Below are 25,870 nucleotides of genomic sequence, written 5' to 3'. Positions count from 1 at the left end.
GTGAATTTTAATGGAATTATTATTTAACTGTAAGTACTGTCTTTTCTCACTGGCTTTTCTAATTTATGTTATACAAATAGGAAACTAAGAGATTTCCACCTTGAATATGCTTTAAGATATTTTATTAAAGTTCTCCATATGACAACAACAACAAAAAAGTCTGTATCAACAGCAGGCTTGAAGCATGGTTGAAAGAAATAAACTGGTAACAAGTTAACAAGCCAGGAAATACAAGAAAATTTTGATAGCAGTTTTTTGTATATTCTTGGTCTTTTAATGAGCTGTCCCTACTACAAAAGAAACAGCAAAATCAATCTGCAGAACATAATTTCATCTTTAATTGGGAGTTGGTTATGTACTAGATCTAAAATTGGCAGGATCCTCCTGGAGCTGTCAATGAGGGTATCTTTGCAAAAGGAATATTTCTCAACAGAATTATTTTATAATGATGACTTTAACATTATTTCTCACCTGCCTCATGTAAGGAACAACAGGAGAAAGAGCACCTTCTTATGACTTTCCAACATGAACACATTATTACCTATCATAACTAAAATGGGACAATTACATTTTGAGGTGATAGTAATTTTGATAAATGAGGGAAAATATTTTTGTTTTTTTCTGAAATCTTTGACAAGCCCAAAAGCTGAAATAAAATATTCTGTAGAATGAAATATTTGTGATGAGCTTTTGTAAAAAATGTTTTAAAATAAAGTTGAAGTAAATTTTACAATGAAATATCATTTTGAATTAAAGAAATGAAATGTTTTGGTTTCTTTAGAAGATTTGTATTAAACTGGTTTGGTGAAGTTGACCTGAAGTCATGACATGTTTCAGTCAACCTGAATCTTCATTTTGAAATGAAAAATATTTGGACAAAATTCTCCAGAGATTTGGGGGCCCTGGTTTAAAATGCACTATGTTCTCTAAATATGTTGCTTAAATAAACACTGCTCTCTTGATATTAAAACATCTATTAGAAATTTATCAGAGTTGTGGCAGGGCACCTTTGGTGCCTGTCACTTTAAGGGCTTGAGCAGACAGAAGAGCAGCCTGCAGGTGACAACAGTGCCAATCCCAGAGAGTCACATGGCCATCAGGAGGCTACCTGATTGGAGGAGGGCCTGGATGCTGGAAAATAAGAGCAGGCCCTGAGCGGTAAAACTGGCAGGTGCTGCAGGGAGCTGAAGGAACAACATCTCCTGGCCAGAATACTGCTGCTTCCAGAACACCTGGAGGGCAAGGGCTGAAACTATGGGGATGGAGGAGGTTCCTGGTCCTAGGGAATGACGTAAAACTATACACTGCTGGAGTTGGATGGTGTGATAGGGCTGCTTGTGGCGTGGCATTTTCCAGGAAATGCCACACCTGTGCCTCCCCAGTGAAAGGCAAGTGTGGAATGCCAGAAATCCTTAGCCCCCACTGCTTTGCAGGTACTCTATGGAGGACAAAGGCTAGGGGAGCATACCCTGACAGAAAAGCACAGGGGCCCAGGTCCATTGAGTGTGGCCTGAAGTGGGGTCCAGGCCCTTTCAGTGGGGCCTGGGACAGGGCTGAGGTCCACCTACAAGGACCAGAGGCCTGGGGGGCATAAGGCCCAGAAGCCACAGTGGGGGGATGTAACAGTGGTCCCAGTGAGGGGGCATAGTGAAATCTGGCAGCCATGTAGAGTAGGGTTCTAGGGGGACTGATGGACTGCACATTGCCTGACCAAAGTAGTTGCAGTTGAGACCCCAGTGAGGGGGCATGTATCCCAGGCACACTTAAGGATGCCTGAAGTCAAGTTGGGCCAGAGGTTGAGTGTGGCTCAGTTAAAGGGCCGGGGAAGTAATAGTGGATAGTAATTTGGATACAATCTATGAGGCATGGAGCATGCTAAAGGGAAGGTTTGGAGCCGTGTATCGCATCCTTGGCATTAGGGTATTAAATGAGTAGCCTCTTGCCTAAGAAACATCAATTTGATTACATCAAAGGCATAACAGGAGTTAGGTAGGGCACACTGCCTTAGACATGTGGATGGACTGACACTATGGTCGGCTTTGAGATGGCCCCCTGTCACAAGAGTAAAGACTCCTTCTACAACTTGACTAGTCTGGAGGAAATAGATATTCATTTGCCTTTGACTTTCTTTAAGTGTGTCTGGAACAAAGGCAGAATACAAACCTCAGAACGTTACTTTAATATCAGGCTACTGTTACATACATCTATCAGTAGAGATACCTTTTAAGGTAAATTGACAGATTATAATCAATCATTATAAAATTATAAAGTTTCCAAAGCAACAAAATGTATTTTTCAAAAAGGACTAAAGAATAAAGAAAACATGGGCACTAAACTCAACTCAAAACAAAGTGTTGTCTAGAAACTAAAGGTCACCAGAGATCTGTTCAAGTTAGCTACTAGTCATATGAAAATCACCCTAAGTAATATAATGAAAATAATTCATTCTTTTGAAGTAATTACATGATAATGTTGAAGAAAGCTACCACTTCGGATAATCCAAGTGATAGAAATGTGACTGATGCTATCTCTGGGATAGGAACAAAACTGCAATCAGTAAAATTCAAATATGTGCCATTTTATGGGATTTTATTTAACAGATCAGGGATTTAAATTCATAGAAAAATAGGTTATTTACCTGACTGCGATATTGATGTTAAAGCCTTATGGTCCTTATTTTAGTTAAATTCTTGTGGACGTATCTACATGAGATGCTATGTCATGTACTGCCAGGACTCCTCAGTAACAACCGCGCAGTCAGGGGCATGTGTACATGTGTTCTGTTTTATATTCTATGAATGGTGCTGGAAATTAACATCTGAAGTTGTAATAAAGTATGTTATCCTTGTGGCAAGTTCCCTTTGGTTGCTTATTGGCTTTTGTAGGGTATGGTTTAAGAGACATTTAGGTGGTTTTAAATAAGCCCAGAAGCTGGCTACAATAGGAAAAGTAAAAAAAGTAGTAGAAATCCAGTAAAAAGAAAACAGGCACAAGGGAGGAGCAAAAGCTACTCTCCAGCCTGAACCTCAAATTTTGAATATAATGTGAACGTGAAAGAATTTGATTTCTTTTGGGGGAAATTGGCTTCTCAGGTTTCCTGGGAATGGTAATCTTGCAATCCTGATAGTAACTACTGAATTAAATATTGACTGAGTGCTAGATGGCAGGGCACTATTATCTCATGACTATATCTAAAGGTACTTTCCTTCCCAGTTTTGAAATTCTTACCCCAAATGAAAGCTATTTCTTTATGAACTTTAACCCATAGTAAGAAAAGCAAACAGTTGCCTGCATGTAACCATGGTTCAATAATCACATTGACCTAGGCAGTTAGGCAACAATTACAAAAAGCTGCAACTGCTAATATTATGTTTTTAACGTGAAAACAAGTAAAAAGGATTTCTTTGCTTAGGGAAAAACTAAAAGAGCACATAAAGAGACATACTTTGTACCGATTAAATTACACATTTGTAAGATGTTCCCTGATGTTACAGGACTGAAATGGTCTAATGGCTATTGCTCAGAATTATGATACCATTTATGAGACTTATCATTTATGTGAAAATAGATATATTTAAAGGACAATGGCCCTGACCTTGGGATACTGAAGACTAACATTAACTGAATATGCTTGTAGTCTTCGAACATTGTCCAAAGTGCAGTTCTGATAGGCATTTCAACATCAAAAACGTATTTTATGTTCTCAGAAACTATTGCTTCTGCATAATAAATTTGTTTTATGCCACAGCAGAATCTAACTTAGAGAAACTGCTTTTTTTCCCACCTGACTGCCATTTCAGATTTCCTTTTTGATTTTGTAGCCTTAGTTTTGAACTATGATGTAAACCATTACTGTGTCATTTACATATTGCAGCATATTAGGTAAGCTACTGGAGAATTATATGGGACATATGTATTCATTTTTCTAACTGGGGCTTCAAATATATGAAAATGTTAAGTACAGATATATCATTGCAGGTGACTTTTAATCACTCTATCAAATATACTACGTTTGTAGAAATGTAACTGCTATATGTGAGGAACTTTATGTAAAATCATACCAAATGCCTAAGGGAAAACCATAGTCTTGTACTCCCAGAAGAGTCCATTTACTGATACACTTTTCATTTACTATGGCACTTGCATACAAAACCCTAATAAAATTCAAATGATGAAAATATGGGCAAGCTGTGAAAGCATATTAAAATTTAAGCAAATGTGTAGTCATATTAATATAGATGTTGATACTTTAACCTAACTTTGGGTTAATTTTGTAGGGGCCAGATTTTGTGTGTGTACTAGGGGAAGCAATGTGTGATTACCTAGGCATCTTTTCTCATCTTATTCTCCTTGCTACATGCATAATATCTGCTTACAGATAACGGTTTTCCCCAGAGCTACATGCTCACTAGGTGATGACAACATCTGAAGGTTCAGAGATTGGTTGTTGATGTCTCACACATTTCTGGTATGGAGCAAGGGGGAAAACAAAAAATATTCCTAGGGAAATTCTCATCTGAAGTAATCCTAGGCTAGAAGAGATAAGCAAATGAATATCCTTAGCTCAACTGACAGGCAATGGATGCCAAATATTTCTGTTGTTCCCTATGTTATTGGGCTAGTAGTTTAGCATACTCACCTTCAAGACTGATTTTTTTAATATGGCAAGATAGATTCAGATCCTCAGATATGCTTGCTGTACCCTGCTGTCAGGTGCACATGCTAAAAAGTGAGGCATAGGGTAAGCTCTGTGTTGTTTTGGCTAGACTGCTTCCAGTTCCCTAGCTGACTTGTTTGAAGCAAGACTGGTTATCTCTGCACTCAGATACAGTCTTTACTGTCAGTATAACTAGTATAAAAAGTGGAAGGCCATACCATAACTGGGTGTAAAAGAAACAAAGGGATTCAGTGGGGTATAAACATTGATGTGACCATATGTCATCAGTGCCCCACGGTTTCCCACAGCACTATAGTGAAGACAGGGGAAGCTGATACATGTGGGTGTCCCAAAAAACTGCAGGATTTGACCATGATTCACATACATGACTGGATGATCAGAAGGTCATAAATTCTATTGCTTCAGCAAGCTCAACAACCTGTCTCTACAAAGAAAGCATACAAGGAATTTTGATTCTTTTTAATTCTCATCATGCTCATTCTGGTTACTTCTGGTACGTGTTTGATACATAATGTGTACGTGCACACACAGGCACACATGCATATGCTTTCTTTTTTCCTAAAATATTCTTCTAAGATTATGTGAGAGAGACTTTTATTCAGTAATAATGCTGGGAAATTTTATATATGCTGTATTATATGTATATTAATATATAATATATAACTATATAAGCATATATAAATAAATATTATAAATATAATATATCTATATAAAATGTCCCAGCGTTATTACTAAATACAGGTATTTCTCATATAATCTTAGTGGAGTATCTTAGGAAAAAAAGAAAACTTTCATTGCTTTAATTAATCTTAAGCTAGAAGTCCAGGATGTATTAGAAATGAAAATGCATAGTAGATGTCTCGGGGGATTAGAACAGGTTTTTGAGTTTTTAATTTTTAGCTTGTCAGATTATATCTGGCTCAGGTCAGTAGTGACTGACTGCTTATTGATGATTTCAGATAAGTTTCTAGGGAACAAGTGTCTACATAGAAGAACTACCTCTACAATTGGCCTTAACTGGTATCCTTGTTAGTAGGTTATACCAAGAGGCCAAGTTTATTCCCTTGGGGACAAAACTACATTGTTACCCTTAAAGGTTGATGCTTATTGGGAGGGAAGCTTTCAGGACTAAATCCATCTGTAGGTCACTGAAAAATTATATGATTGTGTCATATCCTCAGAATGTGTTAATGCTGTTTTATAGAGAAAGTACCGCTTCCTCCTAGGTTTATGCCTGCCTTCCAGAAAAACTAAAGAGGGTGTATAGAAAGGGGAGAGACCCTGTGGGGGAAAAAAAGGCTGCTAAGGTAGGAAGTCATGACAGTGGAGGTCCCAGCCTATACAGATGATCATAATTAATAAAAGCTGGGTATCGCCTGAGCGTCTGGGAGACAGACTGATTAAATAGCTCTCCTCAGTAGTTTCAGTTGGTGGTGGTAAAGTGTCTTCTAGAGCAATGGATGTAGAAAGAAGCTGCTCACCAAGTGACACTGCAGTGCCTGCCCACTAGCCCCCCCAGAATAAACTTGCTTTCTTGGAAGGTAAAAAATAAGCTGGCACAGGAAGATATAGTTTACATCTCTCCATGACAGATTCAGTGAATCTGCCCTAACAGCGAGTGGGTAATGCTGAATGATGCATAGTTTTTATTACTTTTTATGATTGCTGATGCTATTGAGGTAATGAGCTCATTAATTCACACAGTTTTAACTAGTACACTATTTAGATTTCTTTTAAATTTTATTTGCAATGGAAATAACCAAAAGGGAAGGAAAGAGATTAATTTTGGGGTTTTGGGAGAGGTTTCATTAAAGAATCCAATTTTTCCAAACTTTTGAGACAATAATTTGGAAATAGATATTTTCATTTTCTTTATTTTTGAAGTACAAGGGTGGTTTTGCTTCTTATATGTGCAGGATCAGGATCAGAGAGAGAAGTACAAGAAAGGCAATATTCAAGCCCCCTATGCTTACAGAATTAAGGGACTTTCTCTTTATTACATTCCTAGGGCATAATTCATTCCAGAGAGAGAAATTAGCTGGGAGAGGAAGCAGGTTCACCAGTCTAAGGACTGCACCAGCATGGCAAAAACACTTTTACTTCAGGGCAAGCAAAAACTCTGCCACTATTCTTCTGGAGACCATGTTGATAGCTGGTGATTTAAAGAAAACCCCTTTCTGTTCAATTTATAGGGGAGGGCAATGCATGTCACATAGGGTATCACAAAGACTATGCTTTAATCCCTATGCATAGTCAGCATAGATTGAAGGAGGTATATTCGATAATTTTTTGTTCACTTCTTATTTATATACTTATATATACTTAGAGTTAATAGAAATCATAGTCCCTCAAAGTTTACTTCTTTTCCTTGCCCCCCACCCTTCCTTATTGTACATGGCTATACACCTGAAGGGCTTACAGGCTGTTGCCAGTAAAGATCACAAGTAGAACTATTTGAAAGAGTAGAAGAGTGGTGCCCTACCCTGATTTAAATGCAAGCATTTCATTCCCTTACCTTCAGTTTTCCTTTGTATTCTGCTTGTCCTGAATAAGGTATCTTATGTTGCTAGGTCTTGTTAATAAATGACTGCCATTTTCAAACCTAGGGACGACTTGTGTGGTGAATGAAGAGCTCTGTGTATCTTTATACACCTGCTAATTAGGACCCTAAGTCAGAACACATAACTATTTATCTGTTCAAAACAGAACACAGTAGAATCTTAGGCCATGTGTAGACAAAACGAGGGACACGTGTGCACAACACTTTAAAGCAAGCTAAATACTTTTGCACCACTTTAATGGTGTCGGTGCACCCCTTAGCAGTGTATTGCGCATTAATTCCAGCAGCTGTAGAAAATTTGGCAGCGTAATGCACCTTAAATGACATGGGGTGCAGCAAACTAAAACTCCTCCAATAAAGCACTGGACTCTGTGCAGCTCTGCAGGCAGCCTGCCTGCCTGAGCTGCACGGGGACCTGGTGCTTTCCTCCTTGGCTACAGTGTCCCCTGAGACCACCTGAGCTGGATGCCTGTGGGCAAGTGCTGCCTGTGGGGGAGGGTGCCACTCCCATGGAGGGAAGCACCAGCCCCCCCCTTCTGCCCCCCTCCTGCAGCCCAGGGACCTCTCTGCCCACCGGCAGCTCACACTCCTTTCCCCACCAGAGAGGCAGATAAGTCACTGGGGTACATGCATGACAGGGGTTTAATTAGCCCTAAATTGAAGTAGTGTTTTTTAAACCTCCCTGCTTCAATTTAGGACCCCCATTTCATCTACTCCCACCCTTAGAGACTAACTTGTCAGAGGCATACATTTTTGTATGTGACACCTTGCTTTGTCAGACTCATCTAAGGAAGTTGGGTATTACTTACAAAAGCTTATGCCTCCCTGAAAAAGTTAGTCACTGATTTCTCATCTTACCCTGCCTTCTATCTTTTGCCTGACTTCAGACTAACCTTGTCAAATTACCTCTCTCTGTCCAAAGGCAAGTATATTGCTGGGTCCAGTAGGGCTACAGTTGGGCTTACAGATAAGCATATGCACAAATCTTTGTACATTTCTAAGTTTTAAATTTCTAAGCACTGTGGAACCTCTCCAAATCAAAGCCACTTTATAAAATAAATTATTAATAGTTTTAAATAATATGAATGTCCTCCAAAGCATAAAATATAGCACCAGCTTCTTGACATTCTGTACCTTCAGGAGACATCTCAGGAACAGTGGCCTCATAAGGTCCATCCAAAAACTGTGGCTTTTGATCATTGACATCCTTAACTTTGATGACAAATTCGGATTCAGGTTCCATGGGCAGCTGAGTATTCCTGTTAATCGCCTGCGCTCTTAGAGTGTACAGAGCTTTCTTTTCTCTATCAAGTTTCTGTATCACGTGAAGGACACCTGTTGTCTCATTGATGGTAAAAATGCTTCCAGCTCCCTCGCCAGTCAAAATGTATTTAAAGGTGCTATCTTCTTTGTCTAAATCAGACTTCAGCTGCAAAGACCAAAGAGAACAATTTATTCTTCTGGATGACATTTGAAAATAATTATACATTTTTATTTTGTATATATATTTTCTATTTGAAATTAAACACCAATGACCTTGGATAGGGAACATTATTTAATTGAGGTAGCAAAGTATTATATACTGTGCATAATTAGCCATAGAAAAGTTGTGGTCATTTAATAACTAAAATTGAACTAAGCATTTAAGTCAATGGGATGTAAGCATATTCATAAGAAGGCTTATTAAATCAGGGCCTACACATGGATCAAAAAGATAGTGAAGAGGGAATATAGAAAAAAAAGCTCTCAAAATTTTTCTAAATTATTTTTATATCAAAGGGCAATAATATGCATACACATACGCACACTTTTGTGTATATATTTGTATCATTTGAAACATATAGGACATAAATACATAGGACTGCAAGGACATAAACAACTAAACTTCTGAAACCAGGAAATACCAGCTACAGTAAACATACCTGGAAAATAAAGTTAAGGTATACACCAACCTGTTCTACAAACGTAAACTTAGCCCCTTTGAGCTGGAAGGAACATTTGGGAACATACTATAAGTGTTTCAGTCATAGCTACCCTGTAGTTAACAGATATGAGGAATAACTAAATAATGTTTCATTTTATAAAATATCCCATGGATTGTGTTCTATTATTTATCTTCATGTCATGTTATTTATTTATTTATTGTAAATGGAAGTCACGAAATGAGGGTTTATGGAAAGAAGGTAGCATTTCCAGAATTCCTTGTTCAGACGACTTTAAATTTGGACTACTGTAGCAAGTTGGGCTCCAGAGGTGACTGTGATGACCCCTGGTATCTATGCAACTCTTGGTTTGCTCTGGCTCTAAGGTACCTTCCCTTCTTGTTTTCTGCCATGCCTTTATGTAACTATTCAATATGAAAGGGAGGCTGCCTAGGGTCCTAGGGTAAGCCCTTAGTTCTTCTAAGAGTCAGCAGGTCCCAGCCAGACCCCACTGGTCTCAGTCCTGCTTCATGCTTGGTATGCCCTCTCCGCCCATCCCTACTTCTCAGGGTACTTGTAGCCATAAAAGCTATTCACAGTCTCCAACCAACCCTACAGCCATGCTTCTGCCTCCCAGGTGTTACTAGCTGATCACTCCCCTGTTGAGGCCTTGGCCTTCTCAGCCTCCACCCTTTTTCTCTGGCTGCAAGCCTCTAGCCCTGGTCCATGGATTCATGTCCAGCTCTCTTGGCCCCAGCCCTGTTGGTAATTAGTGTCTCTGGGCCTTTGATCCTTGTGTTTCTTGTGCTGGGCCCATGTCCCTTGTCTCTGTCCCTTCTGGGCTGCCCTGCCAGAGCTCAAGACACTCTCATATCCTCCACCTTCCCCTAACAATCCCAAACCCAAACCACTTGTCAAAATTCAAACCAAAAACATAAGCAGTCTGGCTATAACTAAACCTCTAGCCCCCTGGTAACTCCTACCAGCCTTGGGCCTTAGTCAGCTGCTAGCCTTCATCCTCTTCACTTGTTATCTCCAGGCATAGCATGCTCACAGTCCCTCTCTCAGCAACAGGCATCTCACTACAGAGCTCTTCCCTCTTAGCCTCCAGGGCTATATCCTGCAGTAGTTCTGGCTCTGTCTTATATCTCTTTCAGGTCCTGTCCCTTTCCAGTCCATTGACTCTACAGGGCTGGCCATGGATGTCCTCTAATTAGGGTTACTAAGTGGTCTCCCTGGCAGCCTACCTATAGCAGTGCCTTGTGTCCCCAGCAGGGCTCCAGCCTACTGCCCTACTGTGGAGCAGCTAGCACTGCAATAGGTTTGCCTTACCCTGTTACAAATACTAATGAAATCTAAGGATATTATTGCATGGGACTCTGAGCACATATTTTATTTAGATCATACTAAGCATTACTGTATGGTATTAAAAGTTACTATGTGTTCTGAGCAGTCACATGGTAATGTTTACTACTAGTTTTTAACATGATCTCATATGCACAACTTGCTGATTATCAATTCTAGCCTAGCTCTGCACCAGAGCTGGTTCAAGCCTCCAGTGTGGTGCCACCAGGTGACTGTTGGTCCCAGTCCCAATGCTACACCAGAGCCAGTTCAAGACTCTGGTGCAATGTTGAGGCTGGAACCAAAAATTGACAAGCTCTGTTTGCTTTGTTTCATGAAGACAATACAAGGATAGCTGCATACATGTTACTTAATATGATCTGGAGCTCTTCCTTGCATGAAAAGTCCTAACTTTGCTTCAATATGATGGCACCTTACACATTTTACTGACTGAATGTGAATACTCTTGCATTTTATGTGCAGTTAACATATCCTATGTGTTTCATGTGCCATGGCCCTAACTAGAGAATGACAATTTCATATCATGGCATCTGGTGATTTCAAAATTTGGTTTAGTTCTACAACAGAACAAAACCAAAAACTTTCAAACATTAAAAAAGTATTAGTTTTCAGAACAATATTTGTTCCTTTTTACTCAGAATGTGGCTGTGGGTGGGTAGGGTGTTCTAGGCTGTCTAGAACGGTGCTGCTCAACCTATGACCCATAGGCTGGATTTTGCCTCCAGCATAACTGAATCTGACCCATGAGGGGATCAATGGCAAGAAGCTTAGCCCAGCTTGTCCACGTCCTTGACCTGTGCCATGCCACTGATCCCTTCTGCAGCATTCCCTGCTCTATCTCCTTCTATGTGGCAGGCAATCACTTTCCTCCCTCTCCTGCACTACAAGCACCTAACCCACTATTCTAAGAAGTTGAGCTCCACTGTTCTAAATCATAAGAAACACTGATTCAACTTCCGCTTCTGCCTGAGTTACGCCAGTGGTCCTCATCCCAGGACACTCTGAATCAGCCAAAGTACAAACAGGCTTTCCCCATATTAGTCTAATGCTCTAATCTCCAGGCTATAGAAAATAGCAGTGTATTTTCACTTCTCTCCAGTTCCCCCCCCCCCAGTAAATCCAATATATCATCTTAGAAAGTTTCAGTTTCATCAAAAATATTACAGCCACTCCTAACAGAAAGTAAACTGCCCATTCCTCTGAGGCAGAAAAAAATTCTAGATGATACAAGAAAGTTATAAAATTTAGAACACAGGAAAAAATAGCTGTCAAAAAAGGAAGATAGTCTCAATGTTTTATATTCTAGTGCTATGACTGCTTTTTAAGTAATTCTGGCCAGAAGATTTGTATATATTGATATGACTATGCTGCTTGCAGATTGGATTCTATCATTAAAAAAAAATGCAAATATGTACAAAGAACCTAATTTTTTTATTTATGCTAAGGTTTCTTTACACTATAAAGATATATACATTTCTTTAAGCCAGAACTGTCTTACAAAAGAATCCCTTTTTAACAGAAAGGAGAATTTGGCCCAAGAGGCTAGATAGTTGTTTTAATATGTCTCGAGTTACGTTTATGGACACATTCCTTTTCAAAAACGTGATTGCTGAAGTCAGTTTTCATTCATAAGTAAATATTAAATACATGTGGATGTTTGGAGAACTAGAAGGAAATGATCAAAAAAAGTAAAGTTCAGAAAGAATAACGTCTCATTGTGTGGTATATCAAGAGGAGATGTGAACTGGAACAAGTGACAGTTAATAACAGAGGCGGTCTGTCTTTGGGTTCTTGTTGATATAGTTTCCTGCAGGGTCTTATTTACTAAAAAGTCACCAGCTGATCTTAGACTGTCACTTCACTTACTGACAGCTGAGCATATGCTTTTCTGTAGTAAATGTGGCTGATTTAAACAACAATTAAACAGCAATAAATTCACTCTAACCCTCAAATAAAATTGTATCTAACTTTGCCTGTTGCACTCTGAAAAATAAAAAGGCAAGAATATGCAAATTGTTTTAAACTTCTTGAAAATGCAAGACACTATTATTGTTATTCATAAACTGAGTTTCCAGAAACAAAAGCGTAGGCCATGTCTCCACTACCTCCTTTTAGAAGTGAGACATCATACTTCTGCAGTAGTTACTTCGAAGGGACTCTGAAAAAATAATTAATGAATTTTGGGCACTCTACGCTTTGGGCCTAATTAAATGTTAGTGCTCATTAATTAGCAGTTAAACTTATTTCAGTTCATTCATCTACAAAGTATCTTACAGAAAAGGATACCAAATACAGAGATTACAATTACTTGTCTTTAAAAAAAATTAAATAATGATAAATAATAAACAGGTGATAAAGTTTCATTAAGAAAACTATCTTAAAGCACATTTTTAAAAGAGGGTGAAAAATAATTGCTCATTGTGCTAAAGCTATGTTAATCTAATGAACCATGAAGTTTCCTGTAGCTTCTCAGTGGTAAAAGGATTTAGTATTAATCTGCTTCATTAAAAATTAATGAGGGGTAAATCAGCTGCTACTTAGTGTAATAGAAAATCATCTAAATACTGTTTGTAAACTACATTGCACTCAGTATGGTTGCTTTTATGCAGTGCCAAAAATAGCACAAGCAAATTGCCAGATGTTGATAAATGAGTCCTTAGCTTTCATTCAGAAGATAGAAGGAACTTAAAAGTCTGGTGTCAACACCCACTGTGTCAGTTTTATTTTTAATTGCATAATGAATTTGGTGTTGAGACAAATGAGGTACTAATACCACACAGTAGTAGATACAAGTCTCTGTTCTCTCAGTGAACTACTCCATGTCCCTGGGGCCCATTCTACAGTCAGGGCCAGTGTGGACAAATGTTGTGCAGGCTTTTGACAAATTTCAATTCATTTTCCTAGGTAACCCAGAGCAGAGAATATTAAATCACTGGGATGATTGCTTTATGCAAAGTCAAATTATCTGATTCTAATTAATGATAATTAACATGTTAATTCAAAACTTATTTTTAAACTAATGACTGCAGCAATCACAGAAGTGTTAACATACCTGACCAACATAGACAGGCTCTGTTAAGTTCATTTCCTCCTCCACAAAAAACACGTTCCACACCCAACCACGTTTCACTCTCCGGGCTGCTGAAAAAGGTTGGTCTGTATTCTGGACGCTATGTCTTTGCATACTTAGAAAGCAAGGCCATAGCTGAACCATTGTCAGCACAAGACATAGTGATGTATGACAATTCATGCTGAAACTTCCTTTCAATCTGTATTCATCCATGGAAGGGGAAAAGGAAAGCTTTTACCAAGCATCACCTTTCTTCCTTTACAAATATTGATTGTCTGCTAATCTACTAGGTGATTTTCAGTATTAAAAATTCCTCCTATTCCTGAAAAAGAAGAACCAGAACAAAGTCAATTTAAGAGCGAGAGATTTTATTAGCAACTCAAAGGCATAAAAGTCAAGTATTCAAATTTCTTTTATGTAAACCTTTCAGAGGGACTTTCTATGCAAAAAAAAAAAAAAGGAAAATCATCCTTCAATTAATTCATCTTTCAAATTAAGCTGTGTCAATTAATTCATTTTCCAAATTGTATTGTGTTGCCTAGCAATAATTTTGGAGTAACTGCACATTTCTGCTTAGACAAGACTCATTTGGAGCTGTAGTCACAGAACTGCCTCATGGGCAAGAAAGTTGTTAGTGGCCCTAATGACTGGCAGCTGAAATTGAGAAGTGCAGACCTTTTTTTAGAAGTTCCTCATTCTTTCCATCTGATCTCACAAAAATCCTCAAGGCAAAAAGAGGAGACAGAGGAGCTGGCATAGGAAGAAGCAGCTGAAATATGCTTCTCTGACATGGTCAACAGAACTTAACTGTTTTGGATGATTCTACCTCCTCTGACATTTCATGTTTTCAATTCACAGACAAAAGGAAAACAGTCTGGAAGCCCTTGTGTTCCAACAGTCAGTTTAATTGATGACACAAAATATTCTTTTGGTAAGCCCAAACCTTTTTACATGATATATTCTATTGTCGTCTGCTGTGCGTGGTTTCTGCATTGACAACCTCAACAAAACGATCAGTTAGAAATAATGCTCCACTAAGAATGGCCACCTTTGAAATACAGAATTCTGAAACAACCAGCCACAGACACACTTCATTTTTTAAAGGTTTGCTCTGAAGAAACTGGAAGTTGGGGTTCACTATAAGTTTATTCCATACCAATCAGTTCTTAGAAGTTTAGGTAAAAACAGCCAAACTGGAACACACATCCACCTATATATTCAGTTATCCTTGCATTGTTATCATAAGAATGTATCCAGCTAGACATAAAGTCTATACATGAACCTTTGCCATGATTATTTTAAGAATTTATCCCAGAAATAACTAAAGCCAAAACTCAGGGTTTAACAATTTAAAAGATAGGTTTGATTAAGATGAGTGGATTCTCACATGGTTGCATTATTAGAAAGAATGGTTTTCATTTATATATTGAAAGTTAGTCATTGTTAGGCATAGTTAAGGATGTAATTGACATGCAGAATTTGATCCTTAGCAATTGCCACATTTTCTAAATTTGAATACACACTTCATTAGAGTATAGAACATAAACTTTATTTTACTGTTGCACATGCTGGTGGCACAAACACCACCGACAAAAAACAGATAAAACAGTCCTCTCAGGACATTCAAAAAATAGTCTAAACCTTGCTTAAATCCATGGACGGGTGTTCAGTTTGGGCTTGGGCCCTTGCAATTGCTTCTGGTTACATATCAGCTTGTTTTTTGTTCTGATATTGCTACCTTGCCCTCCTACTCAACAGACTACATTAGTCATCTTATAGACCTATATTTCATACAGAGGAAATTTTAAAGAGAAGCTTGTTAGTAAACACCTCTAACACATCAACTTAATAAGGTACAGAATATGACTCTGTTATTCTGCTACTCTCCACCCATTAAAATGCACTAGCAGCTGATCATCAATGACAGATAATGTAAAGAATATAATTGCTCCCATATTTCTTTTAGGTGATAATGTGTACACCTAAGTATTATACCTCCAATGGTGGTTAGAAACTTCCATTGTAAATTACTGTCTTAGCATGATAAAAATTATTCTTGGTTTCAGGAACTAAACCTACTATAAACCTTTTATAGTACATATGGAAAAACAGAAACAAAAAACCCACTGTTTAACCATAAATACATGCCAGTACATGGGGCTGGCATGGGGCACGTGCAGCTTGTGGTGCACAGGATGGGCTCAGTTCTATAGGCGGTACAGGGGGTTGATCTGGGCCATTTCATACAACCCACCAGATCCCATGTGTTGTGTCCAGTGTCAGTTTAGCTGGTACTCTGTGGGCAGAACACATCCTGTGCTGGCTCTGCATGCTGCAGGTGCAGGTGGCCCTGCATGCCCTCTGCACAGCAAACCCTGCATGTAGCAGCCCACCAGGCCATCGTTGTATGCTGTTCCTGGATGGACTGATCCAGATTGGTTCCCAAATTGTGCACAGGGCCAGCTGTGCGGAGTGGCATGCATCATGCAAGTAGCATGTGGGGCTTGTGCCAATCCAGTGACACACAGGACAAATCATAGGGCTCCATGGGCCAGATCCACGCCACAGGCCATAAGTTTGACACCCCTGAATCACCCTGGTGCACTTCAGACCTATACACTTAAGAGCAGTGAGCTATTATGCTACATACAAAGAAAGTTTTTGGTTTCCAGGAAAAACTGAGTAATTCATGTTTCAATTAAAACCTCTTTTTTTTTTTTTTTTTTAGATTGACATTGTATTGTTTTTTATGGTGGACCTTCAGGGCCTTTATTACTTTTAATTTTCACGTGTCTCTGGGAAATGAGGTTGGAAAATAATTTCTAGAAGCAAACTTGAAGATCTCCGAGCATTAGATACTTTGATAAACTCAGCTGTGCATTTGTTATTTGGTAACACATTGTTTCTATACTTTTATCACTTCTAGCAACATTTTAATATCATCACTCAATGATAATTCTACTGTTATACTATATCTTTCCTCCAAGAAAGATTTCTTCTAAAAATGAAGTAATGTGTACTAATAACCACTTAGGATTGAAACAGTAAGAAAGATAATGCTTGAATTATCTTTATTACTTCCATAATTCCTGAGGGATAAAACATACATAGATCAGCCTGCATAATTAATGCATTTGGTTTGTCATTTTGCCTTATTATTTAAAAAAACAACAACAAAGAAACATATTTGTAAAATAATTTCTGTGAAACAGCTATTAAAGCTATCACTGTGTGACCAGTGGTAGATATAATCCCATTCTAACTTCTGAAGATTGCTGAATTCCACAGGGAAGGAAAATAGATAGCAATTATCGTGGGTTTAGCATGATGGAATCTCTTCATTATCTTTTTTTCAATGCTTTTTAATTATAATTTTATCTTTGCAATCAATGTGAAGTCCGATGTAAGCTTTTCATTCTTCATTAATTTTAAGGATACTGTGCGTAGTGATTAGTCAAAAAAGGTATACTTGATCAAGAACAGCGACTCTTAATCTGTGACTCAAACTGTGTCTTTGACAGCAACTCTGAATCTGTATCACCCTGGAGTGCTATAAGATCCATGGGTGCCATGGGGCATAAGGAGATAAGCCCAGGTTTGTTGCTGCCCAGCTGCTCCTTTTCCCTTTGCCTTTCCACTGTTGGGCCCCTGTGAAAGGAACTAAGCACTGTATTAAATAGATGATAAAATGGAGTGCTGCTCAATTCACAAGAGTTATGGACAAGTGCCCGGAACAGAAAAAGTTTGAGAACCACTGATCTGGAGGAATATGTGTGATATTGGGAACACCTCATTCCTGGATTGTAATCCTGACTACATTGATAACTTTCTTTTGTGGCTGTAAACGTTCAGCCATAATAATGCTTATTAAATGAAGCCAAAATAAGAGCAGAGGAAAAAGGACTAGACTTGTTAAAATTGGATTATTTTCTGTCATTGAAATTCTGTTTTTAATTACATTTCACAAGCAGGTCTGCTGTATTTTTGTAGGAGTGTTGTGGGAATTCATTGTAAATAAGGGTGAAGTTATATGTTGTTTAATATAGACTGTACTAATTTATAGGAGCCATGATACCTGAACTCTATCTCTGTTCTGGGAGTGGTGCATCCTAGAATGAGAGAGCACTGGAACCAGGTCACCCAGAGAGGTGGTGGAAGCTCCAACCTTGGGGTTTTCAAAACCTGGTTAGACAAAGCTTTGATTGGGATGATCTAGTTGGGGCTGGTGATGCTTTCAGCATGGAGTTGGACTAGATGACCTCCTGAGGTCCCTCCCAACCCTAATTTTCTACCATTCTGTGAAATTGTTTCTTAGATTTCATAGATTTCATAGACCTCAGGGCTGGAAGGGACCTCGAGAGATCATCGAGTCTAGCCCCCTGCCCAAAGGGCAGGAAGTCAGCTGGGGTCATAGGATCCCAGCAAGATAAGCATCCAATTTACTCTTGAAGGTGTTCAATGTAGGTGCTTGAACCACCTCCGCTGGCAGACTGTTCCAGACCTTGGGGGCTTGGACAGTAAAGAAATTCTTCCTTATGTCCAGCCTGAAACGGTCTTGCAGGAGTTTGTGACCGTTCGACCTCGTCATCCCTTGGGGCGCTCTGGTGAACAAACGTTCCCCCAGATCCTGGTGGTCACCCCTGATAAACTTATAGGTGGCCATCAGATCACCCCTGAGCCTACGCTTTTCCAGGCTAAAGAGTCCCATGGCTCTCAGCCTGTCATCGTAAGATCTGTTTTCCTGACCTCTGATCATGCGCGTGGCTCTCCTCTGGACTCTCTCAAGCTTCTCCACATCCTTTTTGAATTGTGGAGCCCAAAACTGGACGCAGTACTCCAGCTGCGGCCTCACCAAGGCTGAGTACAAGGGGAGAATGACATCCCGGGATTTGCTCGAGAAGCATCTATGGATGCAAGCCAGCGTTTTAGTCACTTTACTAGCCGCAGCATCGCATTGCAGGCTCATGTTCATCTTGTGGTCAATGATGACCCCCAAGTCTCTTTCTTCTGTAGTGCTATCCAACGTAGCACTGCCGAGCCTATAAGGATGCTGCAGGTTTTTCCTCCCAAGGTGGAGAACCTTGCATTTTTTGGTGTTAAACACCATCAGGTTCTCGTCCGCCCATTTGCTGAGCTTGTCCAGGTCAGCCTGGATCACCCGCCTATCTTCTGGCGTGGATGCTTTGCCCCAAAGTTTGGTGTCATCGGCGAACTTGGCCAGTCCACTCCTGACTCCAATGTCCACATCATTAATGAAGATGTTGAACAGGATGGGTCCCAGGACAGAGCCTTGAGGGACCCCATTGGTCACAGGGCACCATGATGAGTGACTGCCATCGATTACAACCCTCTGGGTCCGACCACGGAGCCAGTTTCCCAGCCAGCAGATCGTGGTGGAGCCAAGGCCACAACTGGCCAGTTTGGCCAAGAGGTTATCGTGGGATACCAGGTCAAAGGCTTTTTTGAAGTCAAGATATATGACATCAGTCTTTTCTCTCTGAAGCAGACTGAAGTTACCCTAACATGAGCTAGGTAACATGGCCCAGAGTTAACCTTTGTCTGAAGTGGCACATCTTTGACACACTCAGAGAGCACTTAGTAGAAGTTAATGAGCTTTAACATTCAGATGATCACTTTTAAGTCCCCTTAGTTTGGTCTTGTTATTTCTTTCTGTACACTCTTAGAAATTTAGCTAACATAGAATTGAAGTTAGCTAGTTTTGCTTGATGCCCTTACAGAACATCAATTGATCATGTATGTAAGTCTGCAACTAAAAACTATGATAAAAACTTTGATCCCAAAAGCTTGCAGAAAAGGACAATTTTCTTGCCATTTTCCCGTTGGTCTACTAAAAGGTATCATTTTGGAACTAAGAGTTCTAGACTTTTGTATGTCTTTGAAAACAAGGGATTTGAGAATAAAGCAGCCCAGTTTTATCACCCTTATTTTGTCCTCCAGAACTAACAGGAACCAGGGTTCTCACATAATAAGTGGGCAAAAGGAATGACTAAGTAAATGTGCCATTTATTATTTTATATGGTCTCCCACAGAATTTTATTCTCTCATTTATCTGCATGCACTCCACCTGCTGTTCTGTGTGTTAGCGTTAGTTGTACTGACTGTAAAATTGTTAAGTAGGCATAGCCAGCTGGTGTTCACTAAGCTCTTCCTAAATGCATCTTTTGACTTAATGAGGATATAGTCTGAAAGGATAAGTCTGGCTTCTCCACACAGTTAATAAGCCAAGCAGACTATTGTGCTAACACAGCGATACACTTCCAGGATCTGAGATAACTAAGTTAGCCACAAATTAGCTATTTACAAAGCATTGCATTCTGCTGTGTAGACACAACCTAGGTTTTTCCCTGTTGAACTTATGTGCTGTGTCCCCTTAGTACCACAGCATCATTGGAAGGAAAGCTCTGCAATGCCTGTTACAGATGCTTTAAGAGGAATGTCAAGCTGATCTGTGAGTCATCAAAGGGATACAGTTCTCTTCCAAGAAAAAAAAAAGACCTTTCTTTTCTCTGTAAATAAACAAAGGATCTCTGACCTCATTTAGCTTATGACTTTTATACATACAGCGATGTTGTGCAAAATTCTTTCTTTTGCTTTTATTTGCATTTTATCTCAAGTTTTAATGAGTATCTTTTAAGAAACTATTGTTGTTTAGGAAATTCCCTCAAAAGAATAATTGTGTTCAAAAGAATGAACACATCCATTCTTAATGGAATTTAGACACCTACTCCATTTAAGGTCCCTTTCAACAGTATATAAAAGCCTTCTCACTCTACTTACGCAAAGCATAACAAGAGAAATCTAAGGACTCAGGTTCCTTTCTCTTGACTTAATGAGGGTGAGATCTACATTCACTGATGATTACCTGTTCAGCTCAGATAATGTTTTTAATGTTCATTCAGTCTTTTCAATGTTCTTTTTTCCCCTCACTGTTTTCTTTTCTGTTTTTATTATTTTTAAAAATATGCACACTTTTATTGCTCAATTTCAGTATAATTTAAGTTGAAACTATGACTAAAAGTTTACTTTTCTTGTTTTTCCCTTTTTGTCCATAACCTTTTTCTCTCCTCCTTTTTTTATCCATACCATCTATATGTCTTGCCATCATCACTGCCATAAAAATATTGATCTTACTCAATTATTAGATTAATTTATGTATTTTAATCAGGACTAAGTAAACAGTAGCTTTGATTACATGATGCAAAACTGGATAATAAAATGCAGATAATAAAAAGAAATTTCTCTAAAATGTGTTCTGATATGACGGTCTCCTATTTGTATCAGCTGATGTGTATATTGTAGTTTGCATTTCTCTGTCCCAGCCAGCATTTCACTTTCATAGAATTCATTTAAGTCACTGTGACATAAATTTCATTTCAACCTAATTGGTACTTTTTTTTTTCATTTGCAAGACTGCTTCTGTACTTTTAAAAAGATCTCAGAAATATTATTTAGAATTCCCAGAGTAATTACGGGCCAGTTTTTTGTGAAAAAAATAGCTTTATTGAAATGAATGAGCTAACTGATTAGCAACTCTATATCCATGGATCCTAATCAGTATAAAGCTGGATGACAGGCAGTCCTGTCATTTAGATTCTTTTATAATGGTTTACTGATTATCTTACCAAATAGTGTATTAATATGGATAATCTGATCACAATAGTGTATGAGAAAATCTGTGACAGTCCAAAAAGACCTAGATAACATTTCCTGAGACTAAAACCTGGCCCTCCATAGGAAGCAGATCAGTTGAAATGCATCTGCCCACACTATAACTCTGATTGCTGTCATGTCCTAAACTGAACTAAATTAATCATCAAATAAACTGAGTAAACCAGTGTGAATAATTATGGCAAGCCTTCTGTCCACTTGAAACTGACTGATGCTGGTGTTCATGTAGTTTGTCCCCTGTGAACTCTGTCAGATCTGAATGATTGTGTGGCAATTGTGCTATGATTTCGGCATACGTATGTTGGCTATTTGTTGCAGTCATACATCATTTCTTACCTGCAAGTCCCAATTCTAAGTGTTCAGCTGCAACACAAGTTTTATTTCAAATATATAAACTCTAGATCTATGCATTAGTTTGTCATGTACAATATAAAACAAATTATTATGTAACTGAATGCAAATCTACCTTTAGTTTTACCAGCATAAACATGAAGAAATTCCATGGAGTCCAATGGAATCACTGCAGATTTATTTCTGAGCATATGGCAGCAGAATTTGTACCATTTCAAGGCCTAGTATTTATTAGCAAAGTTATAATGGCAACAGGCGCATGAAGAGGTATCACATTGTATCACTATATTAAGGATGTGAATCTGCCAAAGCTTTGAAACTTCCTAAGGCAACCATCTCCTCTTGCTTTTTTTCCCCCTATAGTTCAGTTGTACCCCTTCCTATCATCTCCTACTCTCTGCCTTTTAGCTCAAGAGAGCAAGCAAGCAGCATGTGTCCAACACTAGAAATTCACTTTCACTTTGCTGCAATGGCACTGTTGGCATAATCAGAGCCTAGTAAGAGATGCTTCTTGCCCAGTCCTTCTTAAGCCCTTGCCCCTACTCTCCCACAGGATTTGCCTAGGCCACAAACCCTACTTGTTACATCTCTTTGCTTGCAACTGGTACTATAATAAGCCAAGCATTTCCTCCTCTTCCCCCAACAAGTGCAGCTGCCATCCCTGCAAGTCTTGTGGCATTCTGGAGAGAGCTGGAACCTTGTATTCCATACCAGCCATTTCTGGATTTCCTACCTGACCAATCTGAAGCTTGCACCCTTCCCATCCAAAAGCATAGGCATAGGATAGGAAGATGTCACCCACACCAAGTTTTCTGGGTTCTCTGTGTGAGAGAAGAGCATTGATAGGACTGTCTTCATAGCAAAGAGCTCTGTAAGGCAGCTGCCTACTCCTTGATTACTGCAGTCTCTTGAAATAGCAGTTCCTCCACTTCGGCTTTATGTACCTAGCTTGTACAAAGGACACATGTGGGCAGAGGTTGAGAAGGGATAAGGCTGTAAATAGTTATTGTATATATGGCCAAATAGGATCCCACATTATATTAATATATTCTCATAATAATCATTCCCCTTAATACATTCCTGTTAGTTCCCAGAGTTGATGGTCCTTGACTAACACCAATAGACTATAGCTGAATGATTTTCATAAAGTACATTTGAATTTCATGTTTCAGCCACGACTGGGAATGGAGCCCCTACTGAGGAGCTTGCCCATATTCTAGGGATGTGCTAAGGAGCAGCATCTCTTTCAGCATATCCCTCAGGCCAATCAATAGGTGTACCATCCTCACTGCCTATGAAAGCAAACGGAAGTCTGCATCCTCAAAAACTGAAATAGGCATTTTTGAGTTGTACATATTTTTTATCTGTGCTTGTTTTGCAAATTTTTATATTTGTATTAATCAATATATGCTTATAGCCTGACTGATTTTTAAACACGCACACAAATGTTGTTTTGGCTTATGAACTATATTGTAAGAAATACTGCTGTCATGAAATACTTGATATAAGGAGTTCAAACTTGGAAAAAAAATTCCATGCCAGAACCTTGGTTGAACAATAACACAAAGGAGTTATTACATAGAGCTTTTGACTATAGATATAAAACTCAAAAAAGGGCTAACTCCTAATCACTTTGGATTATTTAGCTTTTGGCAGTAAAAACTCTAGATAAGAACTTTAATGCCTCTGATTCAAATTCTGATTAAAAATAATATTTACTTCTGAGCAATGACTAATACATAATTATATTTTGCTCTTTTACATAGATTAGTATAAAACTAAATCTTTTTTTAAGTAATGTGTAGCTAGATAAGACTAAGTAAGCTAAAGAAAAATTGAGATGTTTCCTTGTGAATTTAATATTATGACAAATTATTTTAATTTTTTGGTTATTCAATAACTACAGCAAGTTTATTTTATTTAGAGATCTCAGAAAAAGAAATAAATTTAGTAAACAGATGCTTGGGCTTTTAAAATTCACTTATGTCTGTGCTTGAAATATAATGTATAAACTAAAATTGGGTTTAAATTATAACCTTCCAAAATTACTTCCACTTAGAACCTTTAAAAGATAGTTCATTCATTGTATATAAGAAAATCATAACTAGATATTTCTGTGTAAAAAACAGAACTCTCCTTAAACAACTATTTTGATAATGATAAAAACCCAAACAAACCCAAACACATAAAAAACCCAATTATCTTTGCTTCTGTTCTCAAGTTCTATTCTACAAAAAAACCAAATCCAATTACAAAATGTTTGATTCACTGGGCAAATCCTTCTGGAACATTTTCAACTCTGCAGGACACCACTGACTACTGTAGCACTACTTGTCAACATAATGATGTAAAAGACCACATTCTGTGATTTCACGTTTGAATCTGTTTATGAGATGATTTGCAATCAGGCACTTTCTGTGACATTCTAACCTATTTCTTTAGGGTTAGATTTCTCTCCACTTATGTTAACATTTATGTTTTTCCTGTTATAAGGTCAATAGCAAAATCAGTTCCATCCCACTACCAAACTAGGGACAGAAGTTACACATAAACTGGTATAAGTGATCTCAAATGGGACTAAACCTGTAAGAGAACACAAGTTCAGTGCACATAGACCGCTTTCAAAATGGCAAAACCCAGTTAAAAATAGATTTGGATGGATGTGTAGTATCTAATTTAATCATTTTAGATTGGATTGGTTGATTAAACTTCTGTTCCAGATACCCTCCTGATTCAAGTTAAGTCAACTCCCAGCATCCCAGGATGCATTGTCGCACCCTGCTAACCCCACTCGCAGGGCAGGCGGACTAATCTCTACCTTTGCTCTTTACCCCTTCATGCTGCCTACATCTGTCAATCCAGTGGGTCAGTGACGTGGAGGTTGGAAAATGGAGCACCCCCACCCTGGCCCCATGTCCCCCTCAATTAGGTGTTCTATAGGCCTGTGCGAAGTGACCAGTATTCGATTCAGATTCGATCAGTTCAGGGAACAGTGACTCGATTTGGTGATTCAAATCACTGTCCTGAATTGATTTGGCCGAATCTGATTTGGAGATTCAGCTGCTGCTGAATCAGTCAAATCTCCGAATCACACAGGCCCCATCCCCCCTGCTCTCCCAGCCCCAGATCCCAGCTCTTTAAAAAGAAAAAAACACACTCACTGGCTCCTGCCAGGTGGGGGACGAGCCCCGCTGCCCCCCATTGCCCCTCACTGCACAGGGAACTCTTCTACAAGCCCCCAGAAGCCCTGAGGCTGCTGTACCAGCCAGTGAGTCCAGGTTTTTTTGTTGTTTTGATTTTTTTTTTAAAGGCCGGGAGCTGGGGTGGGCATGGCAGCCATGGGGATGCTGGGACAGTGGGTGGGGGTTAGGGGGGATCATGACAGAGCCCCCCCATGCAGCATGGGGCAGTGGGGATTGCTCCCCTGCCACCTGGCAGCACCTGGTAAGTAGGGGCTTTTTTTAAACAACTGGGAGCCATGGGGGGGCCACTTGGGAGGTCTGTGGGAGCAGGCAAAAGATGTGGCCTGGCAGGGGTCCCCTCATGGTTCCCTCCTCTGCCCCCTACTTACCAGCATGGTGTCCAGGTCCAGCTCCCTGATGTAGGCAGCGGGGACTGCCCAAGTTGCTGAAGCTCTCCAAATCTTTTCTGAATCAATTCAGAGAGCTTCAAATCAATTCAGACCTGTTAGTTGGTTTCCTGATTTGATTTGATTTGGATTCAGAGATTCAGCCGCCGAATTGGGCTGAATCTCCTTCAAATCGAATCAGCACCTGAAGCTTCATACAGCTCTAGTGTTCTGTTCAACTTAGGAGGCGGGGAATGCTACATGAAGTCCCCCCAGCAGGACCAGCTGCACAGCTCTTCCCCTTGTGAGTCTCTGCCTCTGACACAGTGGGGGAAGGGGGGATTAAGGGTCCTACCCCAGTCTCAGCCTGCTTTGAGATGGGGACTGCCCAGCTGGGGGAAGCCTCCACTGCAAGGGGGTTTCTCCACCCCTGCCAGGCTGGAACAGCTGCACACCTCTGCCTCCTGCAAGTGTCTGCTTCTGACCCACAGGGGAAGAAGTGGGGAATGAAGCCCCCACCCCTGTCTTGGCCACCTGAGCTGGGGTCTTTCCAATATGGGAATAGCCTGTGCCATGAGGTGGGGAGGGGGTTTCCCCCATCCCCACCCAGCTGGACTGGCTCCATAGAAGGAAGAATAAGACCCCATCACCCAGCACAGGCCTGCTG

At 39.5% G+C, this 25,870-nt stretch overlaps 1 protein-coding gene across 4 annotated transcripts in view; it reads right to left on the bottom strand.

Annotated features, from left to right (window-relative positions):
* CDH19 (cadherin 19) overlaps window positions 1-25,870 on the bottom strand; it is a 92,622-nt gene that overhangs the window by 46,973 nt on the left and 19,779 nt on the right. For 3 of the 4 annotated variants that reach the window (XM_090039597.1, XM_090039596.1, XM_090039598.1), the window contains 2 exons: window positions 13,578-13,917; window positions 8,373-8,667 (listed from right to left, as the gene is read on the bottom strand). In XM_090039597.1, coding sequence (XP_089895723.1) covers window positions 8,373-8,667; window positions 13,578-13,808 — 526 coding nt within the window. In that variant the 5' untranslated portion in view covers window positions 13,809-13,917. The remainder of the gene's footprint in view (window positions 1-8,372; window positions 8,668-13,577; window positions 13,918-25,870) is intronic. The other variant, XM_090039599.1, reaches the window with a different exon arrangement.

This window comes from Crocodylus siamensis, chromosome 3 (assembly GCF_052110815.1).
Source record: "Crocodylus siamensis isolate JL-2025a chromosome 3, ASM5211081v1, whole genome shotgun sequence".
Taxonomy (NCBI): Eukaryota; Metazoa; Chordata; order Crocodylia; family Crocodylidae; genus Crocodylus; species Crocodylus siamensis.
This window is presented reverse-complemented; position numbering and strand designations above follow the sequence as displayed.